The 23,437-nt window shown below is 36.0% G+C and overlaps 1 protein-coding gene across 4 annotated transcripts in view; it reads right to left on the bottom strand.

Annotated features, from left to right (window-relative positions):
- AHI1 (Abelson helper integration site 1) overlaps nt 1–19,543 on the bottom strand; it is a 72,641-nt gene extending 53,098 nt beyond the window's left edge. For 2 of the 4 annotated variants that reach the window (XM_087971226.1, XM_026666145.2), the window contains exons 1-14: nt 18,986–19,379; nt 18,218–18,283; nt 17,177–17,298; nt 14,516–15,114; nt 13,582–13,739; nt 11,984–12,203; nt 10,781–10,973; nt 10,030–10,125; nt 6,577–6,762; nt 5,905–6,060; nt 4,532–4,664; nt 2,681–2,804; nt 1,226–1,455; nt 502–605 (exon numbers count right to left, since the gene is read on the bottom strand). In XM_087971226.1, the coding sequence (XP_087827352.1) occupies nt 502–605; nt 1,226–1,455; nt 2,681–2,804; nt 4,532–4,664; nt 5,905–6,060; nt 6,577–6,762; nt 10,030–10,125; nt 10,781–10,973; nt 11,984–12,203; nt 13,582–13,739; nt 14,516–15,114; nt 17,177–17,298; nt 18,218–18,233 (2,337 nt within the window). In that variant the 5' untranslated portion in view covers nt 18,234–18,283; nt 18,986–19,379. Of the gene's footprint in view, nt 1–501; nt 606–1,225; nt 1,456–2,680; nt 2,805–4,531; nt 4,665–5,904; nt 6,061–6,576; nt 6,763–10,029; nt 10,126–10,780; nt 10,974–11,983; nt 12,204–13,581; nt 13,740–14,515; nt 15,115–17,176; nt 17,299–18,217; nt 18,284–18,985; nt 19,416–19,489 lie in introns of those variants that run through there. The other 2 variants (XM_087971243.1, XM_087971234.1) reach the window with 2 other exon arrangements.
- Between the last annotated feature and the right edge of the window lie 3,894 nt (nt 19,544–23,437).

The raw sequence follows: 23,437 nt of genomic DNA, 5'->3' as shown, positions 1-23,437 counted from the left end.
CAGGAATAATAATAATAATTATCATCATCATCATCATAATTGTCAGGGGAGAAAATTAAGCAGCAAGTAACTATTGTTACCTAAACTGATTGCTTCTGTTTTTACTGTAGTTTTCTAAAATAATTCAAGTTTTTTTAAAAAAGAAAGGATTTGTTATTCCCAAATCATCATGCATTACTCCTTTTTTATTAGTGGTCAAATGAAAATTCTATTATCAACTGAATAATAACATTAAGAAAGAATGGAGCAGAAAAAGAAATTATTGAACATCTATGAGATAAAAATAAGTACAGCTAAAGCTTCTAGAAGATTCATGTGTATCAGAGTATTAATGGTATTATTCAGAAATATTTTATTAAATATCATACAGAAACTAGTACTAATAGAAGCAAATCATGTTGAATATAGTCAGACATCTAATTGTGAAACTTTAAAATATATGTTGCACAATCTTATCAAACAGACACAAGAGTTTAAAACTTGCTGATTTTTTCTGTATACCTTATCAATGCCCCAGTGTTGAATTGGTGACTGAGAATTTTCTTTAACAAAAGTATTCCAGATAATTATTAACCCTGTGCCATCTCCAGAAAACATGTGAAATCCTAGAAAGCAAAAGTTTGTTTGCTTAATATGATACAATTATGACATTCAAATTACTCATATAATTAACTATACTGCATAATAGTTTATGCAAAGTGTATCTAGTCAAATACCTTTCTTCATCACCTACTTTTCCATTTTGCGAATTTGTTTCAGAAACCATGGGCCCCCTGAACTGTATTTAGTTACACAACCACACCCTAAATAGAATTATTACCAATAGCAGGGAAAGCATTATTCTTTTGTCAATAAAGCTTAAGGTTACATACACACACACACACACCTGAATTTGAAGATAGTATATTTCCTGTACAAATCCCCCACACAATTTAACCCTTGTAAATTCAGTGGGTTTTTGCAAATGGCATAGACACCTAGTGGATTCAGATGGACATTATAATCTTTCCTCTATGTTTGATCATATATTTCATTAGTTTTTTATATAAAAATCCTTTTTATTATATTCATGTTTTTTTCAGTAGAAGTCCCCAGTTGTTCCTACATCTATTAATAACTCCCAGCCTCCTTAAATAGCAATAGTATGTAATAAAATCCAGAGTAATTACAAGAATGAGATAGGCACTATATGCAGCATGTTTAGTGTGAAACACCTGCAACTTACCTTCAGCATTAAAACACAATGTATTGATAAAACTTTTGTGACCATCAAATTCTTGTAAAAGCTGCCCATGAATTTCCTTTACTTTTGCATTCCAGACTCTAATCACAGAATCATAACATCCAGTTACAACAAGGTACTCAGCTACTGGGTGGAATTTTGCAGCATAGACAAATGAAGGATGTGGGAAAATTTTGGTGGCTGATGTAGCCTGGGCTTCAATTTTCCACATTCTAAACAGAAACAACATTTAGAAAGTTAGTCTCTTTTTTTACTAGATAATTCAGTAAACCAGTGGTTCTCAACCTTTCCTTCACCACAGATCCCCTTTAAATACCTTTTGTGGCCACAAAAGATGGCCAAAGACCCCCAAGGCTTAATTCAAGGTTTAACTCATAACATTTCTTCAAGTCTTCGTGGCCCTGTGACGACATTGTGCTCCCCCCCCAGGGATCCATGGACCACAGGTTGAGAACCACTGCAATACACCATTTCAGTACCAAACTGTGTTAATATATTTTTAAAAATGATCTGTAAAAATATTGAGTCTATTTACAAATATATGAACTAGATAACTTCTGGGTAACAAAAAAGAGTTTACTCATTAGCCAAGTTTCTATAACGATTCATTCTTCAATTAATTATTCTATAAAATCAAAAACCATATAATTCCTCACAATGTTTTTGACTTAAATTTAAATCATTTAACCACATCAGCTTGTTTAGTACGAACTAATGTTTTGAAGCAACAGATTATTTGCATTATTTTTTTTAAAAAAAATTCTTGTTCTGTGAAAAAAAGGAATGTAGCTTTTATTAATGGGGGCAGAGATATGAAGCAAGATATTAAATATGAAATATGAAAAAAATAAAACCTACAAAGAATGGTTATTTATTTATTATTTAGTTTGTTCAATCTCTATAACCACTCACATAACTGTGTAAGAGATGTGAACGAAAAAGAACAAAAGCAAGAATCCTGGTCTTTAATATAAGTTTGTTCTGGGTTCAGCAGCAAAGGGTGGCTTTGAAATTTCTATATCTATTCTTTTGACAAAGCGTGCTTCGAGTTCTGTTCAAAGCAGGGCTTTATAAAATCTGTTGGAAAAGAATTAACATTTGAAACATTCTGCATATCATGATTATTCATGTACTTGGCATGAATGTAACTGTTTGTCCTAATTTTGTCTCTTTGGGAGAGTGCCTTTTGCAAGCATGTATAAGAGGATGGATACATTAGGTCATACTCAGGTCTGAAGCACATACTATTTACTGGGGACTTGGGTTCACTAGACTTGGCAACCCATGATTGATAAATCGGTATTCTGTTGCTGTTTTAATTTTTTTTCCCCCATCTCCTCTTCTGATGGGTGTATGACTGTCTTAAATTTGGGGCAATTTTCATTTCAGGTATGCTGCATACCTCAATTTTAACAGGAGAAAGTTAGTGATACTGACCTTGCAGTGCCATCTGAGGAAGCAGTAAGAAGATGCTGATTATCCTTTGACCAACAAAGATCATACACAATATTCAGATGTCCATAGAACTCCCTTAGGTAGCACCCTGAAGGAATCTCATACACTAATAAAGAGCACAATAGAATCTTTTAAGGATCTAAAAATGCACGGCATAAAGCAAACACATGAAGCAAGTAAACAACATCTGAATTCGAAGAGGATTCTTTACATAAAGCATTATGAGTGTGAGATAGCATGGTGATGAAGACTTTATTTTTGCCAGTATTAAACCAATAATCAGAGGTTAAGAGTGGCTAAACACATTCTTACTTTTAGGAAGGCAGGCAAAATTATTCTTTTTCATCATATATTTGAGGGTTAAAATATTTTGCTGGTGATTTCTATGTAGTTTGTAACGTGATGTTATGATTCTTAATGCCAGTTTACTGAGCTGCTTTATTTGACATTGGTTTATGGCTATGATTGTGTTCTTGTGTTTTAAAACATGTGAGCCACCCATACGCTGCTCAGGATGCGGTATAAATGTTATAATAATTCTATGAATAAAAGGAAATAATTTCATAAAACTGGTGTTTGTGATAATAATCACAACAAAGTAATCTATTTTCCTAAAGAAATTCATTCAGCTCTACTGGCACCTAAGTTTAAGTAAACTCTCAGCTATCTGTTTACTACCATCTAGTGGCTGGAAAGTGTAATAGCGAGTATTTAAAGTATAGACCTCAGTACACAGCATCATAAAACCAATGTAGATGAAGAAAAAAAAACCAGTATTTCACTTTTCTGTTGTTCATAGTTATATACTGCCTATTGTTCACCATTTATTTCCTTTTAATACAACCTGCATGCTTTCTTTTATATTACTTTCTATATTTAAATTATCTCATTTACAATCAGTGACAAGTGAGGTTCACACAACATGCAAATTCACAGTAGTTTAAATGTGATATAAATCCAGCCATCGTTATAACTCTTTATTTAAAGTTTATCAGGATGTATCAATTTAACCAACTACAAAAAAGCCATAATTAAGCAAACCATGGCTTAGTGAAAAGAACACATAATTAGTTGAAAAGTGAATATTTTCATTGAAATATTTCTGGAGGGGATGAGGACTTACTAATTTAACTACTGATATCTTACTAATTTAATGTCATTGCAATCATCAACTAGCACAAGAAAACTATTATTCAAATATCCAATAAACAAAACTAAATCGACGTCAGGATAGTTAAGAAAAATACATAGAGACAAAAAAAAAAAAATAGAATATCATTCGCCATATTCTAACCTCCATCCTCACTATTCCAGCCACCATTTGTAGTGAAGCATTCCAAGTGAGGAACTTGGAAAATTGCTCTTGAAAATTTAGACTGAACAACTTCTAGTGGTACAAGATTGGGGAACTCACAACAAATTTGAGCCATCAGGTTAATTATAAATCCATTAATTTGATGTTCTAAATAATGTAATGTTTTATCATTCAGAAGTTACATGAGTCTAATTTTGATAGATTGTAATATTAAGATTATATGACTTTGAATTACAAATAATGGTACCTGAATACTGAAAGTTTTTAGGACATAGAAGAAAGGAAAGTGGAAAGATTTATTGATATCACTTGAATTACTCTGAGAGAACACCACTAAAAAAAAACTGTCATGCAAGGAGAAAGGATTAAAAAGTACCCTTTAGCATTTGGTTATACTTTACATTTGAATAATCAATCAACTTTCAAGGATAAAAAGAAGAAAAAGTTCCCCTCCAAACAATTCACTGTATACATAGATGGGGGTTAAAATAAAAGAAGGCCTTGATACACTCACTTACAAACAACGGGATAACCATCTCTTCCTGCGCAACCCGCTGCTAATGTCCGTCCATCTTCAGAGAAACGAATACAGAAACATCCCATATCTCCTGCTTTCAAGGAAAAAAGGTACTTGTTTGGCAATCGACACACCTGTAGATCCAAAGCGAACTGTAAGCTTGCTTAAATATATTATTATTTTCTGTGTGAGTGTGTGTATATGTATATATGTATATGTATATGTATATGTATATGTATATGTATATATATATATATATATATATATATATATATATATATATATATATATATATATATATTATAGTTTCATTTCATAGTTTCAATAACAAATTGGTTATGACATAGACTTCTGAGGAACAGAGAGGTATGCCATCATGCCTTTTCTGCCTAAACTAGGTTCATATAAGGGGAAAGCGAAAAAGGTAATGAAAAACTGGAGGCAGTGAAATTATATACAGACGAACACAATACACAAGCCTGATGATAGCAGATGAGATTCTGCCGAAACGTCTCTACAACTTTAAAAGAGATATATATATATACATATATATATAAAAAAAAATTTAAAAAATCAGGAACATACCTCACATTTGGCACTTAATCCCTAAAGCAGTGTTTCTCTCCTGCTTCCCTCCACACTCTAATTCGTGTTTCTTATGAGCAACCAAATTGTATATCATGCTACATTATTTATAAAAGACATTTATTTTACGAAGAAAAGGCAATTGGGTCATCTCAACTTAGAATATATTTTTGAATGGGATCCAGCCTCATTTATTTTTACTTATACTGCCTTTCTCTATCTATGTTGCTTCCAGCAAATTGCACCCATATCTGGAGTACATTAGAGTTTGGGAAACAATAGGTTTTTTTTTCCCCCAGAAAAAAGGTCAGTCATTTATCAACACATTAATTTTGGCCCTGAACAAATGCATTTTTAAATTTGGGGTCACTGACACTTCAATATGAATCTTGCAATGACTACATTTTATAGTAGCATTTCATCATTTGTTTTCTCTATATCAAAGGGAGGAAAAGGTATATAGGCTTAAAGCTTTTCCTTCAATTTCCAACAGAATTCTGGTGTTTGAAACAGCATTTTAGCAGGCCCAAAGAAATGAAAATATTAAGACTACTCAAACTATTACTAATGTTTTAAGTAGCAGTCTATTTTCTTAAATTTACTAAATTAATTTTTTCTACTAATCATATTTTAATAATAATACAGGTTTTGTATTTTACTGCAAAATATCTGCTATTCACCTAGTCATAAACAGCACTAGACATTTCTCAAATAAAAACTGGAAAAGAAATCAAAAGTCCTTCCTGCTTCTATAAAGTTCACTAAAGTAAGATTATAACAATAATTTACCTGTCCAGGAAGTTTTGACCACTTAAATGGTTCTTCCTTTTTCACTTGAGTTCCAGAATTCAATATTGTTTTGGATGTATCATTTTGTAGATCCAAGAATGATGTGCTATGATATTCTTGCTGAATAGCCATCATAGATCTCAAAGAAGGGTTTACCTACAAAAATATATGAAATCATATCATTCTAAGCAGAAATAAGAGTCTTGGTATGAATACCCAATAAGTCAAATCACTAAGGATAATCTCTTTGAATACTATAAGATAAAGAAAATATTTCTAAACCTATACCTTTAAATCACTAGCTACATCCAGTTTATCAAAACACAATTGCAATACAATTACTATTAATCAACTTCACTAAAGGAAAATCTGACCAGTGCATCTCAGCTTTAGCAGTCTTCTTTGAAAAATTAAAAAAAAAATTCCCAGGTAGTCTACCATTTTTACCAAAGTGTAGTTACTTCACTATTCAACAGCACATTCTTTAATTTATTTATAGCATAAAACAGAACTATATTAGATTACTGGAAGGGGATAATTAAAGACAAGAAATTTCAGAATTTAACAGAAGTGGAAATATTTTTCTCTCCACAGCTAATAATAAAAAGGCCAAGAAAACATTGTTTTGTCATGGTTACAGAATGTATTTTAAAGACACTTAAGTTAACATACATGATCGGGAAGTTTAATGCCTTTTACAGTCACATACAATGTTGAAGGGTAATTGTTTCTAGGACACTTTGCCCACCAGTCATAAACTTCCACCACATGAAGTTGTGACCTGGTCCTTGGAGGAGGAGAATACAACTGAAGACGTACTTTTCCACCGACGTTCAGAACTCCATTTGCACCAACAAGCTGAAAATGACCAAACAATTAAGATGGAAAAAAGCATACATTACTCTGAGGTATTTTATTGATGAAAGGGCAAAATAACAGCACTCTAAAATCATATACCGTATTTGCCGGCGTATAAGACGACTGGGCGTATAAGACGACCCCCCAACATTTCCACTCAAAATATAGAGTTTGTTATATACTCGCCGTATAAGACTACCCCCTCTTCCACACACCTTCCACTTTTGCACTTTTTTTTTTTTTTTTTTGACGCACTTTTCTGCTTTGGACAATTTTGAACCAAGAATATGCAAATAGCTATGGAGTTTAGAAATGAGTTTTAAAAATATTTTTCATTGCTTACCATTAAGCGTAAAATATGTTGTAAATAAAATGAGAACACAGGAAACATTCTCTTCTCAATACAGCTGATCTCTCTCTCTCTCTCTCTCTCTCTCTCTCTCACACACACACACACCAAAAACCCGGACACTGAAAAGGCTGCCAAGGAACAGTATATTCAATGCCTCTCTTTAATCAAGAAACAAGGAATTCCTTAGAATCTTTTTTTTTCCCCAAGTGGCCCTCTTTAAAAAAAAAATATGGAGGTAACACTTTCATTCAAAAAGTCTTCCAGTATCTGGAGTCGCTCAGACATATTGAAGTGAGGCAGGAGAGTAAGTGAAATTTGAAATGATCCAGCTACCGTTTTTCTTCCCCTCCCGCCAAGGCCATTATCTCCACGTCAAAACGAACGAGGGGAGGCAAAGAAGCCAAACACGCTAAAAGGATCTCTTTATTTTCCTACACAAGGTCACACCTACTTTTCCGCATTCAAAGGACAACCTCTCCTCACCACCACCACACACACACACACACCAATACCCGCAAACAATGTTCTGGGCATTAATCACCATTGCTACATTAACCTGGTAAATTTATACCCTGCCTCCCCCAGTGTTGCTTTGACGGCAGGATTTCACACAGCGGGCGCTCGCCGCTTCTCTCTTCTCCGCTCTCCCACCGTCGCACATGTTGGAAGCACCGTAAAACCTGATAACCCACCCGGGGCTCCCCATCCTTAACCTACAGCCGCCCGCATGCAAAACCTGTGTGCAAAAAGAAAAAAAGAAAAAGAAAAGTACGCCGCACGTGAGGATCTTCGAATCCTCTCCTCCCCACACCGCTAAGGAAGGAAGAGGGGGAAAGGTTGCAGCAGCGCGTGGCGAGTGACACCCGCACACACACACACACACACACACACACACCCCCGCCCCCCAGCCTCCCTCCCGGCTGCAACTCAAGCTCAAGTGGGAGTCGGAGTCCTCCCGGCGTATAAGACGACCCCCACTTGGAGGCATGTTTTTCAGGGCAAAAGTCGTCTTATACGCCGGCAACACGGTAGTCATTTGATTGCTTATTGTACCCTATGACTATCATTAAATGATGTACCTTATTATGATTCTGGACTCTTGATGAATGTATCTTTTATTTTACGCACAGATAATTTGCACCAAGACAAATTCCTCGTGTGTCCAATCATACTTGGCCGATAAAGAATTCTAATTCTAATATACAAATATGGTATTGCAGCTAAGGTACTGGACTAGGACTAGGGAGACATAGAATCAACCCACCCTAACCATGGAAACTCATTAGGTGGTATTAAGGCTAGTCTCTTTCAAACCAATCTACCTCATAGGATTATTTTGAGGGGGAAATAAAAGCTGTCCCCAAGCTCTTTTGAGCTTCCAAATACATTGAAGTAATAATAACAATTAACAGCAGTTTAATTGAAGTAACAATGAACCACACGTTTCCTATCAGAAAAACACAATCCATATACAGACACAAACAAAAGTAAAATAAAAAAGGAACATTTGTGTATCAATGCCCCAAAGGTGCTTTTTCGAGAGGCCACTGGACTTTCTGGTTTTCCTTTGAAAATGTTTCACTTTTCATCCAAGAAGCTGCTTCAGTTCTGGCTGGATGGTGGGGAATGAAAGGGTTTATATTTCTTGCAGACAGCTGAAGCAGCTTCTTGGAAGAGAAGCAAAATGTCTTCAAAGAAAAATAAAGAAGACCAGTTGCCCCTTGAAAAAGTACTTCTGGGACAACCATGATCTGGATAACCAAGAATCTCCATAGACATTCAAATATCAATGCTTAAAATTAAACATTAAGAGCCAATTAGTTGATTCTGAACTAGATCCAACTGCTTCCACCAGAACCAATGGAATGCCAGTGCCTGCTATCCTTTTCCTACAGCCTGATAAATGAATCCTGCTAGGTTATGCCAAAGTTATTTCTACCGTACAGTTCTCAATTTTTATTCAGAAGGGATGCAAAGAGTCATGTTCATACTATAATTTCCAGACTGTAGGTTTAACTATAACAGCTGAGTCAAAAGAGATAGGGCAAAAACATTTTGTAAAAATTATCATCCAATGAAAATTTATTCTATTTCAGCAACTAAGAATGGCAGCTGTGAAAAGACAACTAGGCCCAACTCCCAATGAATGTGGGCAGATCAAAACAAAGCAATTGCAACAGTCATCAATAAAAAATGAAAGATAGTAAGTGCGATGGATGGATGAAGTCAGGGTTGTCACTCTTTTTCACCCACCACCAAGATGAAGAGACAAGTTTTTGATGCTCTTTTGACCAATTGGGGGCATAGTTGCCCTCCACAGCTGCAGCATGACCCAAGAAAAGACTTGTTTGGTTTAAAAAAAATGGAAGAGAAGTGCTACATGCACAACTCCACACACTCAGGTCAAAATCAATTACACAACATACAGTAGATAAAATGATGCATGCAAAAATATTGCTATCACATTAATTGGGGCTCACGATGACGTCACACAGCCAAGAGATAGTTGACGATACTTTCCAATTAGACCTGGTGATTTTGTAATTTGTATTTCTATCATCATTACTGAATCAGAAACAAGATGGCTTTGTGTTTCATTAAATGGTGCCAGAATAAATCCAGGAAAGCAAGCATAAATAACCACCACATATTTCATCAAAAATCCAAACAGAAATAATTGTGAAAGTCCTCCATCCAACTTTTCAATAATGCGGGTGGATTGATATATGATCTGCTGTATTTTGCAAATTGCAAATTTTTTGAATGTAAACTAGTTGAAATGTATCTTGACTAATTTTCTGACTATATACAAAGTCTATTCTTTGACTATACAGAAAGCAATTTTTGTATTTATCTTTGCTCAGACTTGTTTAATCCATCAGTACAATGTTTCCATTAAAATAAAAAATAAAAACCTTTAGAAATGCCCAAGAGATTTTACGAAAGCCGCTTTCCTGAGCTTGAATATCAAAATTGGCCTTTGCATCATTCATGCTCAAAAAATCAAGGATCTGGAAGTAGAAAACACATTTTATTCAGTTTACATTTCTGTAATTACAGTCATAGAAAATACCAGTTAATTTTGCTGGATTTTTCTTAAATCTTTTGTACATATTAGTTTCCTATGATAAAGACCTCTTGTGGCAAATATAGTAAACAACTTAGATATATAAAGAACAGCAATCTAAAGCCTTCCTGTATTTGATCTCACTCAGGATGCCATAAAAACAATGGATGTGAGCTTCACCAAATGAAAATGCTTTTAAAGGGATATATACAAACTAGATGGAGGCTGTTGTTATGGATCGAAGAAACTTCCCAGATGACATTCCTTTACTTTTGCTTTGATTCTAAATTTGTCTCCTTCCCAGCAAGTATTCGGTTAAGCAGTAAAACAGATAATTAGCTTATTAGGAGACCTGAAAATAAAATATTGTACTCTCTGATGTTGCAAAAATGGCCTAAGTGCATCTTTAAATTTCACAAACTGTCCGATTTTTTTTAAATGAAAATGTTCTTATGCAATTAGACTATCTGGTCTGCTTCCACCACCAAAGTGCATCATTCCAAGACAATCCAGTTTTGAAATTGTGCATTTTACCCATAAGAGTATTTGCCAAAAAGAACGGAAGATAAAATGGAAATGATCAATGAGTCATTCCTTACCTCAAAAAACAGAATTATCCTGGGGCTCCCTTCAGCATCTTGGAGAAAATAGTTAAAACGTTCATTGAATAGTATTTGCTCCTCCCATTCTGGTAGAGTTGATTTAAACCGTCTGAAATCGTACGGCTGGGTCATAATAGGAAGAATATGCCCCACTTTCTCTTGTTCATAGAAGGATGAAACTTGTCGACTGCTATATAAAAACAATACATGCAACTGAGTTGTGTCTTGTTTCTATTAGAATTGTCTACAGAGTAAGTAGCTTTAATTGAGTAGAAAAACTGTGCAACATCTAACTGTCAATTGGCTTAAATGACCCACTTCAAGGCATAATGAGATTTGTTTGTCTTTGGGGTCTTTTTGCCTAAACCAAAACACAAATAACTTAGGTTATAGCTTTGAGAGATCGAATATAGTGAATTTATTCAATTATTCTTAGCAAAGTCCAAACCACAATGAAATACAAAAAAGTGAATTAACGTGTTTGGTGCAGGTCAAATGTTACAGAACATCACAGAAGGCTAACCTTAGAGGATAAAAAATAGAAGCTTGAATATCTTCATTTATTCGTTATCACTTAAAAACAATTCTTACAGATGGTTAAAATATGGTAGGCATACTGCAATGGAAAGTGCTTCATATGATATCTATGACAGGTTTTGTTTGCAGGCTAAAATTGTCAAAACTCTTAATATGATCTTTTGGAAAAATCCCAAGATTATTATCCTAGAGAGAATTTACGCATATTTTACAGGCTGAAATGAATATTCATTACATCTATTGTTATCTGAAATGAATATTCATTACATCTATTGTTATCTGACCATTCAGCAAATTTACCAACAGTATTTGCATTACATTCAACTGGCAATGAGAATTATTATTTGAAATTACAAAAGAATGATACATTCTTTAAAGTCCCAATTTGCAATCCAAAATCCAAATACTGACTCCATCTGAAACTGCTTAAGCATAGAACCTCAATTCTGTTCAGCTAATGAGTATTGTAGTGCAGAAATAATAAAGGAATATTAAATAAGCTACATTTTTATTTGACACATTTTTGATTAATCGAATGACCCTCATTTAATGGGTTATATACATCTATGTGGATCTACAAAAACTAAGTTTATCTGAGCTTCTCATGGACAAATTAATTAACATCAAGAATTTAAAAAATCTACAGTAAGTCAGTAAAATCACCTATTCTCTTTCTTCACATATAAACCAGTTTTCTCATCAACCACATGAACCTTAACCATTGGATGGGATACCATAAAATCAGTTTTAAGTCGATCAGTTCGATGGATGTAAACCCCTAAAACAAGGTTATCATCAAAGTCAGGTTTTGATTCTGGTGAAAGATTCCCAGAAGTCATGTGTAAGGTATTTTCTGTCATGTTTTCAGTATCTTCTTCTAGAGCTAAGAAAAAGGAAAAACAGGCTTTAGTAAAAATTGAGAACTACTTTAAAGTTTATTGCTGCAATTACCAGTAAACCTACAATTTAAAAATTTGTCTTAAATGAATGTTCAGTCAACTCATTTATTATGAGTCAGATCATGATTTCCATGCATAACAGCTGTCCTGAATGATTCAACAGCGGAAACACTTTAACATGGAAAGTACTACTGCCTGGGAGCTGTCAGAAATCTTAGTGATTTCATGAAGATACCAGGACAGACAGGAATAAAATTGGCAGCCCTGACTAGAGATGGCTAGGTGCTTTTGGGTTTTAAATTGTAAAGTGGGTACCTTAAGTCTCTCGAGGCTTAAAACATATATTTCACCCCTTAAAACCCAACAGTAAGGAGTTAAGTAAAGTTCTGTGCCACCTATCTAGCAGTTCGAGGCAATTCTGGCCAGTATTTTTCTTTATTATTATTTTATAATTTAGTTTTGCAAATAACTCAAGATGGCAAACATATCCAACACACTTTCCTCCTACTATTTTCCCCACAACAACCCCTTGAGGTGTGTTGTGTTGAGAGTGAGTCATTGGCCCAAGATCACCCAGCTAGGTAAGGCGGGACTTGAACTAATAGTCTCCTGCTTTCTAGCCTGATGCTTTATCCTCTAGACCAGGGGTGTCAAACTGGATTTCTTTGAGGGCTGGATCAGCATAGTAGTTCTCCATGGGCCAGTCATATGGGGGAGGGAAATGGGACAGGACGGATGTCTCCTGCAGCACCCTGCCAGCCAAAATGGGGCAGGGCCAGTAGTGTGGTGCAGGAGGCCGTGTAGGCCAAAAATGGGATGGGCGGAGGCTGTGCGCAGCTCCCCATGCCCATTTTGGCTGGTGGAGTGCTGCAGGAGGCTGTCCAGGCTGAAAACAGGGTGTGCGGGAGCCATGCGTGGCACCCATGCCCCATTTTCACTACCAGAGGCACCCTGGGCAGGTCCTTTGATATTTCCCTGCAGGTCAGTTTTAAGCACCCACAGCCCAGATCCTAACTGTGGGCATTGAGTTTGACACCCCTGCTCTGGACCAAAGTGGCTCTTATTATGTTGATATTGTTAAAACAGCCCTATCAACATCACTATTTAGAAACCCAACTTAAACTCAACAATGGGCATACACAACATCCTGGCCCAATGCCTGTGAAAATAACCAGATCTTCTTAAATGCAAGCAGGAACCATCATCTCAATCTTGCTAATACAAAATCAGTGGATTTCTGTTCTGATTTTTATACCACAAAGATGGGGCAATTTGGGCAACATATACACACTATAGGCCCCTTAACTGAGAATTACTTCCATTAGAAAATATATAAAATACTCCATTATTAGTCACACAAACCTTTGGGGGATTTTCTTTTTGCTTTTTTGCCTTTTGTTTCCTGCTCTATTAACAGGTCCCCTTCTTTACATTTGGATACAAATGGCCTTTCCAAAGATCTCTTTTTCCTGGTATTTTCTTCCTCTGGCTCATGTTGTAATTCAGACAAGGACATTGCACTGAATGAAAGAAGTCATGGGGTTAACAAGGATTTTAAATATACACCCAGACTTAATGGTTTAATAATTACATTCTTAACGTAGGCAAAAAACATACACATTCGAGCTGGCTTGAATGGATTTAACTGAGACAACTCACCCACACAAAGTTTGTTCAGGAAAAGTTTATTAAAACTCTCATCCTATCAAGCTGGATCTGTGGTAGGATAAGCTCAGAATCATGGTGAAGCACAAACTGAGGGATGACTAAGAATCTAAGCATCATGACAAGGAAGGTATGATTTCATTCTTCATTGCTACAGAAGTCCTCAACTTGTGATCAGTTGCTTAGCAATAATTCAAAATTATGACGGACTTCCCAAAAGGCACTTAAAACCCTAAAGTTCCAATGGCTGCCTCTCCCTAGTCACATGACTGCATTTGAGGTGTTTGGCAACTAGCCTGCATTTGTGGCAGTTTGCAGTCACATGGCCATGTGACCACAATTTACTTTTTTGCCAAAAATTACTTATGAGCATAATGGGCAGGATCTCTATATCTCTTATCAAATCCGACTCCAACTACCTATTCTGTCATTTCTTCTTTACATACCCCAGTATAGTTTTGCAAGGAGATAAAACTGGTTCACTGAATGTCCTTTTTTTTCCTCAGTATGACAGAGCCATTACATTTTCTTCCCAAAGCCATATGGAATTATTTCTGATGTCAACAATAATGCAACCCAAACAACTGTCACAAATCTTACATCCATACAAACGTATCACTTACTATTATACCTTGTTTGAGATTCAGAGGGAACCGGTACTTCTTTTTTCTTTTTCTTCTTTTTTCTCACTTCATTGTTCAATACTGTTTCATGGCTTTGAATGCTGGGAATGAATTCAGACATCTGTTCTTGAAGTTTCTTTTTTATTTTTTTCTTAATTGCACTTGCTTCTTCCTCAGCCACTTGCTGTTCATAGGCTTGAATTAACTGTTCTTCTTCCTCATCTAATTCTGATCTGTCTCGTAGTCCACTCAAGGCACCTTTCATGTTGATGTCACCTTTCCAATGAGCTGCATCTGCCTGCAAAACACGGTCTGTTTTTTTCTTTGTAAAAACTTGAATCTGTTTTTCAGAACTGTCTAACTCTGTTTCAGATACTTTTTCTTCCTCATTAAGTTGTTTCTGTAGGGCTGCCTTTTTCTTCTTCTTAAGCCCAATTTGCTTGCTTTCCCCTCTGCTAACAACATCGTTTGTTTTTTCTTCAATTGATGCTTTATCTCTCAACGTACATTTTGGGATCCGTGGACTACTTTCGTCGGGGTTATACGTGTCGTTGATAATGGGCTCATTTTCGCTTCCTTTGGTCAGATGATTTTTAAATGTCTCCAGCTGTAATCAAAACATTGGGAAGCCATTTATCTGTACACTAATATGCAATTATTATAAAAAATAAATATTATCTTTTATTAATATTTCATTTTTAGTGTTTGAAGGGGAACAATTAAGATTTATTTGTACTACAAGAGTCAACCAACAGATGGAATTCATATAAAATATGAAAAGATTATAGTTTTGAACAAGTTTTTAGTGTAACTCTTATAAGAAAAATCCCCTCAAGTCTTCTTGAGCCCCTGCAAAATTGCTGTCAGCATGCCATTCTGAAAAACATATATTCAAGTATAATGAAAAGAATATGCTGTGTTTATACCTAACATAAATATTACTTGTTGAAAAGGTATTAATTTACTGACCACAGACCTAGTAACTGAAATAATATTTAACAAAAGAAGCTCATAATAATCAGGATAGTTTAAACATTTGATTTTCAAACTTTTCAAAAGGGATATATCCACACTGCAATCTGGTAATCTGAAATTACCATAAACAGAGTTATATGCACTTCTTTTATATAAGATATATTTTGTCAGAAAACTGAAAGATCTAATTCAATTTTAAAAGACCTGGAAATAATTAAAACTTACTTATAAATATGTACATACTCTATTTTAACAGTGTAAAAATTCTGATTTATTTTGTCTAAACTAGTTTTCCATTCCTTTCCTAATCACCTTCTGGTGTTTCCTTTTCTGTATCAACTGTTACTATAACCTTCATTTTTGAACCTCGCTACCAATTTCTTTATTTTTCTCTCAAAATAAATCCTGTCTTTCTCTTCTTAAGGCCACTGGACACTGCTTTTGTAAAACTGTTCTTTGGAATTTATGTATGCTTATTCCAAGATTTCACTTTATTTAGAATAAATAAAAATGTTCCTGTGCCTTTCTTGCACATTACACTTCAGAACAAAAGCACGTCACTTCAAATTATCATTATTAGTGGTAATTGTAAAGAAAAATCATGTGGATTTTTACTGCCTGCATTATTTATTTGGAATACCTTCATCCAATTTTATATTAGACCAAATTTCAGGACAATGTCCAGCATAAACATGCACAAAAGTTTCTTAAATCTGTACCAAAAAACCCACAATGTAAAAATAGAAAATACCAAATTTGGCTTGCAAGAAATACACATTTTTTGAGAGACAAAGTGATGAAAGGATTATGAAGGAAAGAGGAGTAAAATCAGTATTTGCTGAAAAATATGTTCTGAAAGCATTCCTAAACTTATTCTGCCAGCAAAAAAATATATATCAAATCCTCTTTTATAAATCTGTGAATTTATGAATGTATGAATCTGTAAGTCCTAACAATGCACATTTTAAAGGATATTTTTGATCCTGAGCATGCCAAATCAGACAAGGAAATAAATTAAGGAATGTGCAAAACATACCATTCTGAGGACAAACTTTAAAGAGAATTTTGTGAATTTCTCCTCTGGACTATACAGAGTTGGCCGTTCCAAATATTACAATAGTTTTCCTGGAATGAAAACCACTTTCCCCTTGGTCTTTCTTCCTATCCATTCTGCTGCCCTCATCCTGCACTTCACCATGTGCAGATCCTTAACCTTCAGAGCATATTTTCAGGGTACAAAAATCATAACTTTAGAGGAAGGGACATTAACAGAGATTGCATATCATGTTCATTTAGTCTGAAAATGTCTCTTGGAAACAAAGCTTCTGCTCATCAGGCACTTTTTCTGGATGCTAACATGACTTTCAAATGTAGCCCACTTGTGGTGCAAGGAAAAGAATAAAACAGAATCATGACATCCCACTGTAATAGCACTAATTATAGAAACAAGAGTCTTTAATTTCAAAGTGTATTTTCAAGTTATAACTTTTTTTATACTCTAAAAGGGAGCAAATAATTTGGGGGTGAGGGTATGAAACTATGAAGCTTCACCAATCCATGTCCTTCAAAATGTATTGACCCTGCAAAGGATAATCAAAACTCCCTGTCACTATTTATGAAGGTGATTTTGGAAATACTATTCTTTTACTTTTTGGATGTAAACAAACATTTATTAATAAGTATATTCAACTCACCACAATATTCTCTGGGAAGTTTAACTGTTTCTTTTTTATTTTCTTTTTCTCAATTAGATCAGCATGATTCCTGAATATTTCTTCAAAACGAACCTTAGTTTTTGCCTTGGCTTCGCTCTCAACTGGGAAATTTAAAAAACAATTTGATAACTTGGTTTATTAGAAAAGATAGACTACCACATTTCTAAGTAATATATAAAAGAAACTTAGAATGAACAATTCCATGCATGGAATTGTAAAAAATAAAGTAGTATACCAGGCCTTATTGCAAAAAGGAACATATAATTAATAGATGTCCCAAAAGTGCTTTTTCAAGAGGCAACTGGACTTTCTGTTTTTTCTTTGAAGACATTTTGCTTCTCATCCAAGAAGCTTCTTCGGGTCTGAAGAAAAAGCACCATTGGGGCAACCATGACCTGGATGACTGAGAATCTCTATAGACATCATTAATAATGGCTTCAGAGTATCTGAATATGTAAGTGTCACATATGTCTTATGGGCCACCATTTATTTAATGCCTTTACATCATTGGGTGTCCAACCTTTTGGCTTACCTGCGCTGCATTCAGAGAAGAGGAATTATCTTGGGCCACATATAAAATATACAATTAATAATAAAGCACATATGTTAAAAGTTTACAAGCTTGTGGGGTCACATTACTAGCTTTCCAGGGCTGCATGTGGTCCATAGGCCATGGCTTGGCCATGTCTGCATTACTCGTACCTTATCTCTATAAAATTCCAGGCAGTTCACAATATTAGTAAAATATAGAAATATAAAAAATAAAAAATAATTACAGCAATAACAGAAATATGTGAAATAACAAAATAGCAATTTTGTGAGAACAGCATGAGAATTACACATTGAAAAACCTCTTTAATAGGAAATTCTTTGCCAATATCTACAATGTTTTGTAAAGTCTGCACCAGAAATAATATTCTTTAAAGCAAGAAAACTTAAAAGTAAATAGTTTTGTTTTGGATTTTTTTAAAAATGTTATAGATTGTGCAAAATATATAAAAACACAAAAATAGTTTGCACCTGCTGGCATTTTCATATCTTTCAAATACGAAACTATTAAACTTTTCTTTGTCCAAGTTCTTCATTCTGCATATAAAAACAGAATATGTGTTACTATTAATGAAAATAACAGTTGTATTCAATCCCAATAAACAAAACAATACTAAAACATTTTGTAAAGTCAATGTTAGACTAAGACAGGAAAGACTAAGACAGGAAAATGCATATTCAAGTTCATCTTCAGCCTAGCTCTCTCTTGGCTGCTATTACCTCACAGCCCATCCTACAATATTATCAGATTTGTTGAGGGAATAAAATTGGAGGAGGGAATATTTTGTAAGTTCTCTTGAAATGTTAAAAAACTTCTGATGTAGAAATGTAATTTGATTTTTTTTTTCCTTAAAAAATATGAAAACAGCATTCTGTGGAAGCTACTTCGTGTTCTTTATTTCACCAGTTCACCAAAGCTCGCCAACCCTGATTTCCAAAAGCAATTATAACAGAGTACAAAGGTTTGTAAACGCATAACCGATTAAATACGCCTAAGGATTGTTTTAAAACTCCCTTGAGCAACATGGGACGAGGGAGAGATGCCTGGGTCCTTCCAAGGCACCCGATCCTTCCAGATGCTACTTAAACTCCTGATTTCATGAAGTCACCCGACATCGGATGTGGTGGCTAAGTTAACACCTGGAAGGCCACGTGTTTCCCACGTTTGCATTATACACGGGCGTCCGAGGATTCTGCGCCTGGGGCTGTGCACGCGTAAGTCCTTAACAACCAACCAACCGGCATCATCACAAAGAGAGGTTGCAATCAACTCGGTTGAACATTCGGTCAGATCCCCGCTTCATCGGCTTTCCGCCTTTCTCGAAAGGCTTCTGCCTCCTATCAGAACCGCGACCGTTTTCAGACTCGGGATCCAACCCTCCGCGGGACCCGATCACTCCGGGACCAAGCCAGCCAGAAAGCAGATTTGGACCCACCCAGCCACCCACCCCGCCGGCCGCGACCCCGCTCTGCCAGGCTTTTTTCTTTTTGCAAGCTGGGCCAAGCGGGATGGGTGGGTCGATGTTGATTTACTGTCCTGGCTTACGGACCAGCCGGCCGAGATAATTGATCTCGGGTTGTTTTTAAGGGAAGGAAATGACATGGCTCCCCCAGCGCAGGCGCCGGGCTCCCTAAGCGCAGCCCCCTCGAACCTCCTCAGCAGGAAGAGGCGAGAAAGGAGCACGCCCCTTGCCAAAGGCCAAAGCCCACTCCCGCAAACGGCAACCCTACCCGGATACCTACCGCCGAAGGCGCGGCGGAGGGCGGGCGAAGGGATCGAGCTGCCCCGCAACGAAAGCAGGAGGAGCCCGAGGCGGGGAAGGCGGAGCGGAGCCCCCACGTGACTCCCCCAAGCAGAGAGCTTGGCTGGCGGAGGCCCTGCTGCGTATCAGAGAGTCTGATCCTTCTGTAAGCTTGTCCCGAAGGTGTTTTTTTTTTCAGGAGGCAACTGGACTTTCTTGTTTTGTCTTTGAAGACGTTTCGCTTCTCATCCAAGAAGCTTCAGCTCTGACAGGATAGCGGGGAATGGAAGGGTTTATACTCCTTGCAGACAGTTGGCCATTTGTATCCTTTCAGAGGGTCCTTGAAGCACTTGGAGGTTTATCTGTGTTCGCAGGGTCACCTGAGTAGTGCTCCTGGTTCCAGTAGTGTGTAATTTTTCTTCTGGAAATCAATTCCTACTCCCACAAAGGGTGTTATCCCAAATTATATACCTTTAAGCTTGCTTTGTGTGTCGGCCGGTGACCTCTTCTTCTGGCCAAAATATTGCAGAGCATGCAGAATGGGATGGGGAGGGGGCATCAAAATCCTCTTTTTTTCTTTTTCTTTTTTACAGGAATGACAGCATTGCTTCGGGTTTAGGGAAAGAAGCTGGGTGAGTTGGCATGAATTAGGATGCCATGCTGTGAAAAAGAACGAGGCTCTATCTCTGTATTTCTCAAACTCGGCCATTTCAAGATTACATGGCCTTCAACTTCCAGAATTTTGGAAGTTGGAAGTCTACACATCTTAAAAGTTATGGGGGTTGAGAAATGTTGATCTATCCCATGCCTTCCCTCATCTGGAAAGGCTTGCTTAAGATTAAGTTAGTGAGATTCCAAGATCTTTACATTCTATGTGTTAAGCTGTACAATACTTGGCTATTCAAGATGAAAGAAGCAAGAATTACACAACGTTCAAATAGGTTTGCTTGGGATAAATACAGAATTTTGCAAACTGCAAACAGAATATACATTTTATTTATAAACTTACATTATAAATATTATAAAGGAAAGGATATAAACTTAATTTATAGTTCATTAAGGCAGTCTTTTTGAATGGTTTGCAGTATCTCAAACTTGGCAACATTAAGGTGTGTGGATGCCAACAAAAGTTGCAAGATTAAAAAAACCCATTGACTAAGAACATTTCTTCCCAGTTTGTTTGCCACCTAGATTGAATTGCTTTTTATAAGATAAGCTACTTTCCTGCTTCCTGATTGTTATATGTAGTCTCTAACATTGCTTCACAGTCTCTCCACAGTGTCTTACACTAGGCTGGATACAACAGCTGCAGTTTGCAGACACAGAATGAAACGCAAATGTGCCTCACTATCCACATCTATCTGTCTATTTATCTGTCTGTTTACCTACCTACTGTATATATCTTTTTATCCCATCTTCATTATTTTTATAAATAACCCTAATTCACAACAACCTTGTGAGGGTAGTTGGACTTGAGAGAGTGACTGGTGCAAAATCATCTAGCTGGCTTTCATGCGTAAAATGGGACAAGGACTCTGGTTCTCTGGTTTCCAGCCTGCTGGCTTAACTCCTAGACCAAGTGGTTTTTATTATTTGTGTATTCATTCATTCAATTTCTATCACACACTCATGACTCAGGAGGCTTGCAATTAAACATAAACAGTACCAAAAAGATTTTTTAAAAATAAAAGCAATGCAACTTTACAAACAGCTAAATAAAAACAATACAATACCATCACTGGGAGAGCCAACCCATTCAAGAATAGTGCAGGGGTTTTATGGGCTTCGAATTCACTCCTATCCCACACCAAATGACTAAGCCACATCTTCAAATTCTTTTGGAGGACCAGCAAGTTTGGGGCCAGACAAACCCTGGAGGAAAATGATGTTCCATAGAGGGAAGATATAGCATCAGAAAAGTCCCTGGGTCTCTCCAGATGACATTCTCTTATGGATAGAAGTTCTGATCCCAGGAATGAACACAGCTGGTACACAATCTGAAGCTGGGCAAAGATTTTCCTAGGCACAACTGCTACCTGCTCTTTCAGTAGGAGTTGTGAGTCCAAAAGGCTCCCCAGATTGGGCACTGGGTTGTTTGAGGAAGTGCAATCCCATCCAAAACCAAACCAAATTCCTACATCCATGTGGCCCCAAAACCCAAAGCCACTCATTCTTCCCAGGGTGAAGCTGTAGTCTTGCTCTCACATCTAAACTCTTCCACACTAGGCCAAGGGTCTTCAAACTTGGCAAGTTTAAGACTTGTGGACTTCAACTCCCAGAATTCCTGAGTGAACATGACTGGAGGAGACTTGTAAAATCCACAAGTCTTAAAACTGTAAAGTTTGAAGTTCCCTGCTCTAGGCACTGAGGTAGGCTGTTGGCAGCATTGTTTATTTCAATGGGGGTAGAAATATATAGCTGGGTATCATCAGCCTTAAATCTTTAAAAAGATTTAATAGGATTTAAATCAGCAAATCAATTGAATGAATGAAGTTTTGGTGTTGTAATTCCTCTAATTGTTTGTACATGTGACACTGGCTCTACAACTTTAGGCCATTTTAGGTGATCTCCTGGGGGAAAAGAAAGGAAATGAAATTGATAATTGAAGCTCTATACTCATTGTTTTAATGAACATCTTCGTCTCTTAATACATACTTATATATGAATTGTAACTTATTGGAAATGTTCAGTCTAATATAATTTCACCAGAAATGACTGTGCTAATCCATCTATAATCCAGTTAGATAGGATAGCAGGAAGTAGGTAGATGACTTCAGAATTTCTAGGAAAACCTACATTTGTGCTTAAAACTAGAAATGCTGTTATTACTCTTTTTAAACAGAAAAATAAAAATAATGCTTAATTACACTGCTGTCTTTGTAGGCTGGTTTCCCCGAGCTATTTCAACAATCAGATGGAATATTTACTTGCTGCTTTTCTGTTCTTTATTTGGTTTCTTATGCTTACATGCTAAGCAACGCAATTGAATTTTCCAATATTCAACAACATTGTTTATTCAAACATTTGTCCTCCCTCTGAATCCTGCAGCATATGAATATAAATATAATCCGTTAGCAACTTAGATAGGGATTTTCACCAGGTACAATTCCATCCCAGAAATGAAGCTATTTTATTTTAGAGTAAATGTCAACAATCAGAAGAAAGTCAAGTTTCCAAAAGATCATTTGCTGGCTGGTGTGAACCCTAAAATTGTGGTTAAAATGGGCACAGAGTCTTTTGTTGAAGAAATGCATCATTTAGAATAGTTTATAATTCTATCTAATATGTGCAATATTTTAAAAAAAGGAAGCACAAAGTATATTGTATATTGTAATAGTTTCTGATTTTTAGATGCTTTTCAATATGTAGTTAAAACTAGAAATAACTGCATTTTATTTTATTATTATTATAGTTTCTTATTTCGAGCATTATTTTGAGAGTTGTAATAAGCAAACCCAGAAAAACTCAGATCTCAGGATTCAATTGCTGGCTGACTAAAGCTGCTAGGTTTGACTGTTCCCCTGTTTTCCTTCAATTTTTTATCTTATGCAACCAACATACAAAGATTTTTTATTTTGTTTTTTTTATTCTTCCCTCGTTATTTTTATAAATAATTCAAGACAATGCATGTGCCTAATACTCCTTCCTTCCCATTTTTGCCACAACAACCTGTGAGATAAACAGCTCAAAGTCACCAAGCAGGTTTTCATCCACAAAGTGGGACTAGAATTGATAGTCTCCTTGTTTCTAGCCTGGATAGAAATAATATTATTTTAAAAAATAAACAATGGTTTACCTATATACTCCACCAGGTTTTGGACATCTTTAATGCAATCAGATGTAATCACTGCACAATACAAGATCCCAAACACATGTCAAAAGACTAATTTCACATAACAGCTTGTTTGCCCTATCTTCTTTTTCTTTCTTTTTTGCCCTAATTCTCATA

This window comes from Notechis scutatus, chromosome 1 (assembly GCF_049901735.1).
Source record: "Notechis scutatus isolate UNSWTSFEM ecotype Mainland chromosome 1, rNotScu1.2, whole genome shotgun sequence".
In the NCBI taxonomy this organism is placed as follows: Eukaryota; Metazoa; Chordata; class Lepidosauria; order Squamata; family Elapidae; genus Notechis; species Notechis scutatus.
Note: the sequence above shows the minus strand (reverse complement) of the source record. Positions and strands in the feature narration are given on the sequence as shown.